The sequence below is a fragment of the Thermobia domestica genome, chromosome 15 (assembly GCF_964235325.1).
Source record: "Thermobia domestica chromosome 15, izTheDome1.hap1.1, whole genome shotgun sequence".
Taxonomy (NCBI): domain Eukaryota; kingdom Metazoa; phylum Arthropoda; class Insecta; order Zygentoma; family Lepismatidae; genus Thermobia; species Thermobia domestica.
In genome coordinates, this window is record NC_137468.1 from 190,470,282 (window position 1) to 190,485,141 (window position 14,860).

General features: G+C 35.1%; 1 protein-coding gene and 1 non-coding gene across 2 annotated transcripts in view; one reads left to right on the top strand and one right to left on the bottom strand.

Moving 5' to 3' along the window:
- Window positions 1-14,860, bottom strand: part of Hml (hemolectin) — a 403,631-nt gene that overhangs the window by 198,857 nt on the left and 189,914 nt on the right. Inside the window, exons 51-52 of the mRNA XM_081740590.1 lie at window positions 1,415-1,608; window positions 80-254 (exon numbers count right to left, since the gene is read on the bottom strand). Of these exons, the coding sequence (XP_081596716.1) occupies window positions 80-254; window positions 1,415-1,608 (369 nt within the window). The remainder of the gene's footprint in view (window positions 1-79; window positions 255-1,414; window positions 1,609-14,860) is intronic.
- TRNAR-CCG (transfer RNA arginine (anticodon CCG)) lies at window positions 2,977-3,048 on the top strand. Its single transcript has one exon. It is a non-coding gene; the product is annotated as a tRNA-Arg (tRNA).

The following is a 14,860-nucleotide window of genomic DNA, read 5'->3' on the forward strand; positions in this document are numbered from 1 at the left end:
CACCAACCTATGGTTGAGGAGAGGAAGATGTTTAATTTGTGACTTTTGTTATCAACTATTAGACTTAGAATTCACATACCTGTAGGTGTAGGTATAGCTGTTGTGAAAATAGGTTCTCCACATCCAATAATCTCTACTCTCATTGCAATAGCTCCTTTCCACGTCTGAGGATTGAATCTTACATATCGTCCTTCGACCGGTGTAGCAAATATTTTCATTTTTGGTTCAGTGTTTGTTACTGGGCCATGGATTAGCTAATAAAGAGAAGAAATAAAATTTATTAGTTAAAAGTTCAAAATTTCATCTACTCACAATTTGATAGAAAAATTCCAGGAACACTACATGTTCTCTTTGTTGAGAACGGAAAGTATTTATTGAATGAGTATCTTCACATATTAAGTTCAAACAGATTGAAGTAATTAAATTACTATTGATTTGATTTTTTTAAGAAAAGGACATTCAAACAATATGTATAATTTATCAAAGTATATTGGAGAATATAATATGGTTCCAATGCAACTGTTGCAATGACGGGGAGGTAATTATGTATCCGTGTCATTTTGTGGTTTTGTAAGTAGTTTCTTTACGATGATACGTCAGTACATTCCCATAATACGCAAGTCTGTCAACCTTGGCTGTGAAGTTACAGACAGGTTTGCAAGGGCGAGTTCTTGCACCCGGATAGCAGCACGATTCAGGCGTAGCGTTGGTGTCGGTCTACCCGATCTTTGGTTTACGCATGTCTTTCTGTCCTGTTTGAACTGTACTATAACCGTGTTAGCAATTCGCAACGACACGTAACAGCACTAATGCTACGCTGACTTGTCGCACTCTCAGTGGAGAATTATGTGACCTTGGATAAGCTCTGTAAGTTCTTCACACTTACGTCTACGCATCATAATGCAACTTGTTGTACTGCATGTTTACGTCACTACCCACGTTATACCCATCGGCTGTTCGGATTCGTTTGGTGCTTCCACGAAATCATATTACCCTATGGGTAGTGTATAATATGATTTTCTCAGTTACTTTAATATCTTAAGGATGATAATTTTTCGTCTCGCGCTGGAGTCATGTTCGCAATCATTTATTACTCTTCGCAGGCTGGAACTCATATAATATAATCATTGTCTGCTTATATAAATTCTGTGAAGAAAATTAACCCCGAATTTCCCGGACTTCAATAGATTTCTGTGACCTTATTCACTTTAACATTTCGTTTCCAATTTTGTCAACTTAGTACCAGTTGCGAACATGACTTTAGCGCGAGTCTGAATATTGATAAAAACTAAAGAAAGAAGATCACGACTGCAAAAGGAAGCTTGTAATTTTATAATTAAGATGCAGTCGATAGGATCTATCAGTAAATATCCTAAGGATGAGTTCAGAGATAAACAATATCTTCAATACTTACTTCTGGTTTTCCTTTATCGTCCGTGACGTAAGTGAAGACCTTCTTGTCATTGCTGTAGAGGACATAGTAGCTGGTCACGTATTCCTCAGCTATATCGCTGCCTTGGACTACAACACCATAGATCGCTTCCACATTTCCAAGATCAATTTCAAGGTACTGGTCTTTGTTCTGGCGCTTTGCTGTCCAGCTTCCACCTGATATTATATGAATTAAACGTTATATAGTATTGATCACAACTAACACATTTAAGTTTATATGCTTAAAAAGAACACTACTATTTCTTATCCAAGAAAGAAAAATTCGTGCTGGTGAGAGACTTAAATAAAGAAAATTAAAATATTCTTGGGTGAAAATTGCTCTACTGAAGAACAAATAATTTGAAAATTTTTCCTTTCTAGTGATTGATTGATTAACGTCTTTAATGGAGACGTCAGAGCCGAGGGCATTTGTTCGTGTAATGAAAAGACCAATGGTAGACCGAGACATTATAAAAAAACTCCCACAATAAAAATAGTAACCAAAAATAAGACTTCTAAAAAAAAGTATAAATAGAATACAAGCTCAATGAAATAATCAAATAAAATCAAATCTGAAACATTACCTTTGAAAGACAATAGGCGTAAAGAAATGTAATTTTAAGAAAATCGAATGCGTGATTACAATGGTTCCAAAAGAATGATTTTTGGATGTCCGTTCGACTATTCGACCCGGTATATGTATACGGATCTAGTGTTCATACCATTCAAAGTATCTAAGATTATGGATTTACGGTTTCTATTAAATTATCCACAAGATCATATCGTCGCATGAGAACCAGAGGAACTTAACTCCAAAAATGCTGTTTTCGTGTCCTTCATGTTTGGACATAATTTTGAAAGCCCCACTTGGTGTAAATGGAATGTAACGCCATCTGTTCTCCTTGTCGATCATCTGTTGTAATGTAGCTCAATTACCATCTTATTAAAAACACATCTTTCTAAGAAAATGATATTTTTGTCCTCTCGCCTGTAAACCTACGCAAATGGGGTTACTTTCCTATAGTTCTCATGCGACGATATGCGGATGGACAGGCAAATGAAGTGCAAGACATATTTGCAATTATTAATTGTAATTGCAAACTCTAATTACGTTAAGTACACTCTCGCGAAATGCATTATGGGAAAATAACTAAATCTGGTTACTTTTTCGTCAGAAATAGGTAAAACAAAATGCCCCTCTAAGAGCATAAAAATCACCAAAATTGACTATTTATTCCAAAATTATCGAAAATCTAGTTCCTAAAAAGGTCACATATTAGATATAACTACTGCAGAGTGAAAATAGAAAATTGCGGAACGTTTCGAAAACGGTTCAAACGGATTTCATTTATATTTTATAAATCAATATTCCATTTAATGTGCGTTTCTCTTAGAAAAATAAGGGATAGTTTACTGTTGTGTATTAGTTTGTTTCAGGAGCATTTTTTTCAAAAACAGCTAATGCGATATTTTTCGTATTTTCATAAATAAATATTTCATTAACAACCCTTCAGTACGGTGTAAGTAATTTATCTTCGAAAAGGGGGCGCGGTGGCTCAGTGGTAGAGCGTTCACCTCCGATGCTTGAGGTCCCTGGTTCGATCCCAGCTCGCGCCGTGTGGACTTTGTGGAGGACAAACACCGTGCTCGTGGGTTTTCTCGGGGTTCTCCCGTTTCCTCCCACTTTCTTCATTCTACCATTTCATTCATCTCTCATCATCACCGTCTCCTGTAGCCTAACCGGCATAACCGTGGGACGTAAAACTTAAAGATGTCATGGAAAGATGATGTTATCTTCGAAAAATCCAGAAGAGGTAGTTTATTCTTAAGGGTGAATTTTCTTCAAATTAAGTTCTCCTAAAACATTTATTATAATTTTGTTTATATATTCATAAATGAATGTTTAATTAAGAATTCGCCAAAAAGCAAGAATGAATTTAAGGAATGAGAACGATAAAATGTAGTGTAGTAACCCTAAAATGTTATGTTAGCACAGGTAATGTGGAATAATTTGGATCTCTACACCAGCGCTTCTCAAACTTTTTCATATCGGAGCCACTTTTATTAGTCAGAATACTCTACGAAACACCCTACTTTTGTCTCCTTCGAAAGCTGGCTTATTTGTTTAAATAATGTTTAATTCATACACAGGGTGATTCAAAAAAGGGGAATTTTGAAAATTAAATAATTTCATGAAAACATTCTTTTAAAAATTATTTATCTCGTTTAAAAGTAAAAATAATGCCATTTTGGAGTACATACAATATAATTTTAGTAACCAGTGGCCACTGTTCGATACCAACATGTTCAGTATCCTCTTAGATATTGATCAACCCCATTATCATCCCTCTTTGACTTACGATTTCAGAAATAAGGTTCCTTAAATCTCCCGAAATCGGAACTTTTTTGGCCAATATCTCGGGAACGGTACGTCATAGAGAGATGACATTGGTGTTGATCAATACCTAAGAGGATGGTGATCATTTTGGTACCAAATAGTAACCGGTGGCCAATGGCCAAACCAGTGATCACCAGTTATTAAACTTGTATTGTATGCATCCTAAAATGGCATTCTTTTTACTATTACGTGAGATAAATCTCTTTTAAAAAAATGTTTTCACGAAATTATTTAATTTTCAAAATTTCCCCTTGTTTTGAATCACTCTGTACTTCTATACTAGTATATTTTTTAAATAATATTAATTAAAATGACCTTTAGTTTTATATTGGTAATAATTGAAGACTACAAGAAATACGTTAATATTTTATTTTGATTTACGTAATTGTATATCATTCTATACCATACAGAAAATTGAAAGTTTTTTTTTAAACATACTTTGTGTTAGTTAGCTAATTTTCCGCAATATTTCCCGTTCTATATATTGGAAGCATCTTCAGAGGGAAAAACCGTTGAAGAAAATCGAGTTATTGAATCACATACTTGCCTAGTTTATTTTCAATGGTATCTGTAATGAATACTTTTTTTCTGTATGCGCTGTAATTTCAAGTAGTAATAATTTTTCGAACTAGCAGTGAACAACATTACTACAGAAACTGGCTATTATGACTCATGGACGCGTAAAGGAAAAATTGCTATACAGTTAAAGCTGTCTATGTTGGCCACAATCTGCTCCATTGAAAAGTGGCCAAATTAGACAGGTGGCCAACTTAAAGGAAATAAGTGTGATTGATGTATTTTTGGAATAGGATTTCTAGTATTACTTGATTGCAAAATTTTAATACGCAATGGCATGACAGCTACTATTAAATAATGTACATAGAGTAATCATAACAATATACAACACTAGAAAAAAATTATTACAACATGTTTATTATATGTACAGAAGAATATATTTCTGTAGATACATTTCGAAAAATAGTGAATGAGTTATTAATAACAAATTTACTGATAGTGGTTCATTCTAGACGTATTTCTTTCGTTCTTTTTGGCACATATGTACATTCTAATTTTGTAGTTAACTACCTCTTGTTAATGAGCTGCATGTGTTTTCCTCGGAGCAAAAGTTGTTTTGAGAAAATCTTAAGGGAATTCATACCTCAAAACCTCCGCTACCTTTCGACAGCCAAGTGCTAATAGTTGACAGCTTTAACCTTGAGAATTTTCTGGAATTACTAAAACTCCCCATTAATGAAAGGAACCGATATAGCTAATGGTTTTACCAAAGCAGGCAGGGTAAACAAATACATACAACCATTTCCTGAATTCCTGTCCTAGTTTAGGCAAGTTAAACTAAAAAAGAGGCGATCAGTGGGACAAATTAGGAACAAGCTAATTTTCAAAATAGTGTTAGAAACAATACTAGAGAGTTCAATTAATGTCAGTGTTGGGAAACCTGGGAAACCTGGGAAATCTCCGCTATCTTGAAAAAAACAATTTTTGGTAATTCTTTCCTTCACAATTTTATTTTTGTGCTAAAACTATGCAAGATACGCAAAAATGTCTTGTAGAGCATTAAATTTCCAATAAATTGAAAAAAAAATCAATTCTCTAGAGCAGTGGCTTCCAACAGGTAGTCTGCGGCCCCGTAGATGTCAGTTGGACATTCACTACAGAAAACGTTATTTTATAGTTGAGAAAAGTTTTTTTCTTGAACTATCCTTCAGCAAATATTATATTTTTTAAAATTTTTAACCGTAACATATTTAATTTGTCACAGAACACATTCCTTTAAAATTAGAATTTCAATTACAATTTTTAGGACTTACAATCATAGGTTTTTTCCTATGATTGTAAGATTTCTTATTTTACTATCAATTTATAATATATATATTACAAAAAATTGAAGAGCTGCTAATTATATTCAACAAGATTTTGCTGTTGTTTCTTATATAAGCGTTGAAAACAAAGAAAACAGAATGTTTTTCATTTGCCAATGAAACGTGAAATCTTTGTTAAAATAATAATCTGTTTTAGTTTGTTTACTGGTGTTATACCTAAGTCCAATTTGTTTTCACATTTAAAATCGTCATGAGAGTTTCTAGGAGAATTAAATGTCATTATTTTGATTAGATTGGCACGCAAGGAATTTTCAAGCGTACCGGTACTCAACTCTGTTAGTATATTGTTTTAATAGCTTACATGGAAAATGAGCAATGGAAGTATGAAGCATTTCATTTGTGACTCTTCACTTTTGGCGGTGTTGAGGGAGCTTGAGAAGCTAAACAATGCACTTACCGCAGAGGCAATGGAAAATGACAGTCAGTGGAAGTGGAGTCCTGGCTTTATGTTCACAATCAGTGAAGAAAGCTGTATACTACGGTGTTCTGTGTTAAACAAGCAGAGCACTCGTTACAGGGTGCAGTTGCCGAGGAAACATCAGCAGTGAAAAATAATACACCATCACCAGTCAGCAACGTCAACAATAATAAGCCTGTAGTTGTAGTAGGAGAGATCTTGGCCTACTTATTCCGCTGACATCACTTACACCCGATGAGATACCTGTCTACCCTTTGAAGGCGGGACGAGGCAAAGTTTCTGATAAAATGTTTTCTTCTACCGATACTCAACACTGCTTTAAAAATATCAAAGATCAATTTCTGTTTTTACATGCAGTAAGTGACTGTGACACCTCATCATCTTTGTTCATGCAAGGAAAGAACAAAATCTTTCAAATTCTGAGAACAAACCCTGAACTTCAAAATGCAGTTTCAGTTCTCAATGATCAATCAACACATGTATATACATTACTGGCTAAGGGAGAAAAATTTCTTCTTCGAGTCTACGGAGCTACAGAGACAGACTTCTTTAAATATCTTTAGATGTACACTAAATTCTGTCAACTCGTTTCTAAAGCCAAAATTGAAGTTAACCTGGCTAGTCTTCCCTCGACAACAGAGGCATTTCAGCAATACCTATTCAGAGTGTTTCATCAAGTGTAACTATGGAAGGGCAATGTGTCACCAACAGAAAAATGGAGTTGGCAGAAAGAAGATGGAATTTCTTTAGTTTCAGTCACCACGTTTAAACCACCCGTTCCCTACAATCTCTTGAAGCTAATAGCATGTAAATGACGAACGGGTTGGTATTTAGGTAGGGCTGTGCGATATGTCGATATATCGATATCGTCGATATTCGATATCGATATTGTCGATATTCGATATCGATATCCGATATCGTCGATATTCGATATCCGATATTGTCGATATCCGATATCGTCGATATTCGATATCGATATCCGATATCGTCGATATTCGATATCGATATCCGATATTGTCGATATTCGATATCGATATCCGATATCGTCGATATTCGATATCGTTATCCGATATCGTCAATATCGATATTCGATATTGGTGTTTCACACTTCCTCGAAAAAATTGCGGCGGGTTTTGCTTTATATATATATAGGCTATATATGTATGTATGTATGTATATATATATATGTATGATATAACGCTTTTTGGCTCGCGATAGTAGCTGCATTTGCATGCACGATACTCGTATGAGGCAGAAAAACGCCCCGTTTCATGAGTCAAATTAATGTAGGGCTTGGGGACTATGCTTCCCAACATTCCATGTTAATATTTAATTTTCTCTTTTGAATTCATTTCTTAACAGAATGAAGCCAAATTTACAGAGGATTAGTATGGGTTAAAAATTTGGTTCCTTTTGAAGATAGTCCAAATCGGCGGCGGTGGGGTAGTGATGTTTCTACGTCTACTTAATCCACCTAAATATTGTGTATTTAACTTATATTATCGGCTACACTTCTTCACCGAATCAAACCAAACTTTGTGCAAAAATTGTATTGGGCAGAAATGATGTTCCTTTCGAAGATAAAGCCAAAACCAGTGCAGAGCCGGGAAGCTATGCCCTCCAAAATATTTCTCATCATTAACATGGCTGCATTCCTTAACCGAGTCAACTTGATATCCTCACTACAATTAATGTTTGTGCTGTATTGCCATTGCGAGTGAAAAATCAAATGCCTTTGCTAAAATTAGCTTAAATCTAAACAGACAGGGAAACAAGAATTTACTAGTTTTTTGTGCAAAGTAGTAATTTTCCGTTTATTTGTATGTGGTTACTAGATGTAAGTTGAGCCACATAACTCAGCCCACTAAAACAAACAAAAGCCTCCATTCTGTCATTTCACTATACAGACCTACGTATTCTGTTTAGGTAGTATTAACACTTCCCTATTTGTTTCGATTTGCTTAAGTATTAGAATATACATTATTAGGTGCACTGTTATTAGGAATGATTTAGAATCTTTCTAAATTGATTTCATAAGCAGAACTGAATAATGGTATAAGACGTAAGGTTTAGCAGATATGAGTTTGCACAAAACCAATAACAAGAAACCTCTTAAGTTCATGTGGGAGATGTCACGTCTTTGCGTAAAGCTCTTTAATACAAAAAGATTATCAATTTAATAATAACATGAAAGAGACCTCGATTGATCGCGTGTTTTTTTTTAATTGGATATTAAAATAGAGTCCAAGTGTTAAATTTGTAAAGCCAACGGATTAACTTAGAAGAACATAAACACACACATCACACATACAGAGAAAAATGAACAATAACTGTCTTGTTTAGAAATATGCCTATTAGCACTGAGTATTCAACTAGAAATGTATGATGCATTGAAGTTCATGACACTGCTATTTAGAAACGAGCTCTTTTGTTCATGGAAAGAAAATAAGTTGTTTCGCAGTTTCGCATGTTCTGCACTAACTGTAAGTGAAGTATGAGCATCAGTTATGATATTGCATCCACAACTAAATACTCTTTCCGATAGAATGCTGGTACCTTACAAATACTTACGAGCCAGAAGAGCTAATTTTGGAAATTCACTGTCATGAGATTTCCTCCAGTGAAGGAGGTTTTCTTCCATATCTGTAGGCAGTGGTGCTATTCTAATTTTTGGTGACTGGTTATATATATATATATATATATATATATGAGAGAGAGATAGTAGATGGATACATAGAAAGATATCTCTCTCCAGTGGCGTAACTAAGGGCCTGGGGGCCACCCTGCAGACAACGTGGAATGGGCCCCTTTTCTACGTCCTACATCACAATTTGGGGGCCTCGTGATGGCCTGGGCCCCCCGCAATGCGGGGTCTGCGGGACCCTTATTTACGCCCCTGTCTCTCTCCCTCTCTCTTAGGAAGCAAATCATACAAGATAGACAAAGGCAAATTTTTCACTGGATACCACAAGTGACAAGTAGAGACCTACACAGCAACCTAATATAAGGTGTTGTGACGAAATTAGGTAGCACTGCGAATATCTTGGAAACGAATTATCCAAAATAGATGTTTGTCAAGAAGTATTGGAAACACTTTAACCCAGGAATGGATCAACAATTATTGATAATGCTATGTATGCGTTTCAAATGTAATTACCCTCACCACTGCACTCATGTGATCCCAGTTTTCATTCTTGATATCTAACCAGCCCATTTGAAATTAAGAAAAAATCGCTTATACCTTATTCTGCGAGATCATATATCTAACCCTGTAGCTGTAAGAATTTCTAAGAACAAAGCTAAACAAACTGAAACTTGCTCGTTCTTGGGTATACTGTTATGCCTGGGTATAACAAACGGTTTAGCAAACTCGAAATATATTAACAACCGGTTCTAGCGAACCGGCTGAATAGCACCACTGTTTATAGATGGCACTGAAAGATATGCATCGATTTCCTGTTGCAGTGAGGCATCAAATGATTAGCACAAAAGAGAAACGGGGATTCCCCGATTTTGCTTTTGTTGATCGGGTACGTCATTCGTCCATCTCTGAAATGAAATGAAATTTTTGAGTTTTACGTTCAACGATTATGCCGGTTAGGCTAAAGGAAACAGTGATAATGAGAAATGAATGAAAATGGTGAAATGAAGAAAGTGGGAGGAAACGGGAGAACCCCGAGGAAACCCACGCAACGGTGTTTGTCCACCACAAAGTTCACTTGGCAAGAGCAGGGTTTGAACCCGGGACCTGACCTGATGAACCAGAGGTGAACGCTCTACCACTGAGCCACCACGGCCTCTATCGTCCATATCTGGATCAAGTATTGTTTGTGCGTGAGCTTAAAATACAACACACGCACGTGTTATGATACAGAAAGAACTCTCTCTCTCTCAAACGCATACCGCCACACGTGCACATTCACAACTGCATATACATGAAATAAACACCTACACACAAATAAAACACGCATATTCTATGTCACCGTGTTTCACTCTCATTATTTCCGCAATGATAAATAACATGGTAACTGAGAAAGACAATTCAATGAATACTTTTATTAACTTTTTCGGAGAAAAGAGTGGTGGATTAGAAGGAACACAAGTCTGTTTTCTGTGACTAACAAGTATTCTGAGATATCCCCCATTGAAACGTTTTGAGACCAGATTGTTTATATCAACATGAATGAAATGAAATGAAATCTTTAAATTTTACGTCCCACGGTTATGCCGGTTAGGCTAAAGGAGACGGTGATTATGAGAAATGAATGAAATGGTGGAATGAAGAAAGTGGGAGGAAACGGGAGGACCCCGAGAAAACCCACGCACACGGTGTTTGTCCACCACAAAGTTCTATTGGTGGGGGCTGGGATCGAACCCGGAACCCCAAGCACCAGAGGTAAACGCTCTACCACCGATCCACCGCGGTCCCCATCAACATGAATATTCAAGACCAATCAATATGTTGAATATCCATATTTGATGTTGTCGATATCGATATTCGATATTGTCGATATCGATATTCGATATTGTCGATATCGATATTCGATATTGTCGATATCCGATATCGATATTGTCGATATTTGATATTGTCGATATCCGATATCGATATTGTCGATATTCGATATTATCGATATTCGATATCGATATCCGATATTGTCGATATCGATATCGTCGATATCGATATCGATATTGTCGATATCGATATATCTATTCGATATCGATATCAGAAAAATATCGAATGTCGATATCGAAATTTCGATATCGCACAGCCCTATATTTAGGTTGCAGATGCATAAATGCAGGTCTTCGATATTCTGTTGTATCAGGGTGCGAATTACCGGGGGGGATGAGGGGGATTTTCCCCCTCAATCACATTTTGTTCCCCCCCAAAGAAGTCAGCTGAAGTATCCCCACCGGGGATGCTCGCTTTCCCCCTCAAACTATGCTTAGTATATCTCCAAATTTCACTGATTTTTGTTATTTCTTGTAACTTTAATCTTCTAGCTGTATTTCGAAATGATCGATGTAAACTGTTCAGTTTTGGTCATTTCTACTTACCACCTAATTACCCACTATTTTCAACGTTGTTTAGTAGAACTATATTATTATGACTACGGTTGTTACTTGCAACTGTACCTTCGTACCCTTCAGTTCGTCATCGTTTGTGAATTTGAATGTACTAATTGCGTATAACAAAGCCACATATAGATTTATAAATGTTCTTAGCGGTTGGCCAAGAAGAAGTAAACAAATAGCTTCTTCTACCATACTTGGCGAAGTTCGGATATGTCATATTCATCTTCTATATTTGTATCGATTATCATCTTATTTTAATTTTTGTTATAACATGTTGTTTCATTTTCCAGTGTACTCTTTGTTAGCACATGGTCTTCATTCCCTAGTAGGTTGTGTGTATGCAACTCAAAAGTTGCATTTAATTTGTGATAATTAGCATAGTAATCACTGCTTTTACAGTTTACGGAAATGAACTTTTGAAACTGTACTCAAAATCTGAGATATAGGTATTCTCTCGTAAGTATATGTTAACGTACACGCTGGGGGATACGCTCCTAGTGAGCAGACATGTTAATGAAGGTGATTTTTAGGTGAATAAGCGAATAATTCAAGATTTGTTTCAGCATTTGTTAATACGACTGGTTCTCCGTGTCATTGTCCGTGTCTGTATAAGCATTTCAACTGGAGCGGTTTTTTTTAAAGTTAACAATTTATTTTTCCATCTTTTCGCTGTACAGTTTGCTGTCCAAGCAATTAATGTTGTCTGAAAAACTTCAGTGTAATGTTTTACTTTATTTGAATAACGTAGCCCATAGTGAATCAACTCATCTTCAACCTAACAGTAAAGTAATTTTTAAGTGTTGACTTTCTGTGCCCATCACGGAATCGATATTTGGAGAAAAAAAAGTCGTGATGAGCACAGCTTTAGCGGAAAGTAGAAGCACAAGCTCGAAATTTGAATTGAGAGATTTTAAATATTTGGCCTTCGATTTGTCCTTGATGTGAGAAATCGGGACCAGCAACAATCCATTTCTTATTTGATAGGCTAATATCTAAATTTTCTTAATAAAAAAAAAAAGATATGTCCGGTTTAACTGAAATTTTAGTGGTTTTCACAAGACTGAAGTAGGTTTCTTTTCGCAACCTGTATGCATTAATGAAAAGTGGAAGCTTTCAATATGAGTGGAAAAATTAACATATGCTTGTGATCATGGCTATCGCTCGAGCCGAATTATTAACTAAATAAACCTTAGAGAGCTACGGGGACAAGAGTGAGTACAACATTAAAACACGTTCAGAAAGGTTTAGTGGGATGTGTGTATGAAAGACAATATATATGTGCATAGTTATTGTCGGTAGATTTATTAAATTAATAAATCTGTTATTTATTACAGATGTCACACACATACACACACATACATACATACATATATATATATATATATATATATATATATATATATATATATATATATATATGGGGGATAAGGCATTTATTGTCTCATTTTGAAATTTGAACCTTCAGACTATGTCCTTTGGCCTAATTTTATCCCCCCCAATATAGATGATCTAATTCGCACACTGTGTTGTATGCTCTCACTGTAGAGGACTGGGATACCACAATTCGCCATCTACTATGTCAATTGAAGAAGAAATCATGGGTGATGAAGTTGAAGAAAAACTCTTTGATGATGAAGATAAGAACATATGAAAACCTGAAAATGTTGAGTTGTGCACTCCTGGTAGCAGCGTTTCAACAGTTATAGACAGAATGGTTGACTAAAAATTGACAACAAGAGAGGATTGCGAATAGCCAGGACATTCAGATAAAAATATAATGGAATGTGAATAAGAAATCTTACATGAAGTTAGCCTTCCTGAGATCGATCCTAACAACTCTAAGAATGGTAATTAAATTATTTTTAGTTTCTTTCAAATTTATTTTAGAATCTTGAAGGTCGAGTAAATACATAACATAATACTCTCTCAGTAAAGATGTTTTTAAGATTATATAAAAATATAAAATAAAAGTCAAACTAAAAACAAGAAAAAAGAAAAAAAGAAAAATGATCCCGGAAAAGGAAAATAGAAACTGGTTGTTTTAGAGCAATGGTTCCCAATGACTTTTGGAGAACTTTATTTATTGCCATCCTGAATGAGACCCCATAAAACCTAGCTAAATCCGAAAAATCGAAATTGAAATTTCAATTTTAAAAAACATAGACTGAATGTGTCCTGTCATCAATTAAATATGTTAGGACAAAGTATGGTTAGAAATTTTAAAAATGATATTATAATATTTGCTGAAAGCTAGTTCAAGATAAAACTCTGTTCCCAACTATAAATTGCGTGTCCTGTAGTGAATGTCCACTGATCTCTACAGGGCCGCGGACCACCTGTTGGAAACGACTGCTTTAGAGAATTGAAATTTTCTTCGATTTATTGGGAATTTAATGCTCTACAAGAAAGGTCCAATAACATTTTTGTATATCTTGCACAGTTTTAGCACTAAAAACAAAACTGTGAAGGAAAAATGGCCAAAAATAGTTTTTTTTCAAGATGGTGGCGATTTCCCAGGTTTCCCACCATTGACTTCAATTGAACTCTCCAGTATTATTTCTAATGCTATTCTGAATATGTGTACCAAAGGTCAGCTTGTTCCGAATTTGTTTCACTGATAAAGCTAATTTGCTTAGGTTGTACGTGCTTTTTCTTATTCACATCTACCTTCACCACTCCTTTATTAGGGTAGTGTTCTGGCCATTGACTTCCGAGAACAAATTGAGGGAATTTATGCTTCTTTGTATCCAATCACAAATAAAAAAGATTTGCCTCTCATATGGAGTTAAGAAAAATAACAAAACGGTAAATTTATCAATATCATCATAGGGTAAATATTGCTTCAATGCAGCCAACTTTCAAGATAGACAGGTGGCCAACTTACGGAGTAATAAATAACGAATGTCTTATAGGAAAATGCAGGTCAAGACAAACCAGGCCAAGGTGGTTTTACTGTATTTCAGCTACTGACAATTAACGTATTTTTGTAAATATACGTGTAAATTTGCAAATATATTTTATAATAGTTTGTAAATAAGTGTATACGAATTTTGCAGCGCATACGAAAAAGAGATATCCGTTACATATACGGATGAAGACAAACTAAGCAAGTATGTGATTCAATGATTCGATTTTCTTCAATGGGTTCTCGCTCTGAAGATAGTTTCAGTATAAAAGGAAGGGAAATATCAGAGAAAACTAAATAGTAAATGCAAGACATGTATATTAAAAAACTTCTGCTTTCTATTAAGAATATTTTATATAACACATCTTTCTAGGGTATTAGAATATGTATACTACGTGTGTTTATGTTATTAAATCGTATAATCAATTGTTCGTAAAATTTATATAATCTATATCTATCTGAGATTCTCAAGTAGCGTGTGCGACATGCAATTTACTTGAATTTTATTTTTTCTAAATTTTTTGTACAGATAATCAATCAATATCTAATCAATAAGGACCACATCCGCCCATTGATTAATATTCAATCAATAAAGACCACAAAACCACATCTCGAGGACTACTTGTAGTCCGTGTACCCAAGTTTAAGAGACATAATGTTTAATTGAAATCTATTTAAATAAAAATGAAAGTCACTATGTTCGTGACTTAATAACTCTTGAACCACCCGAC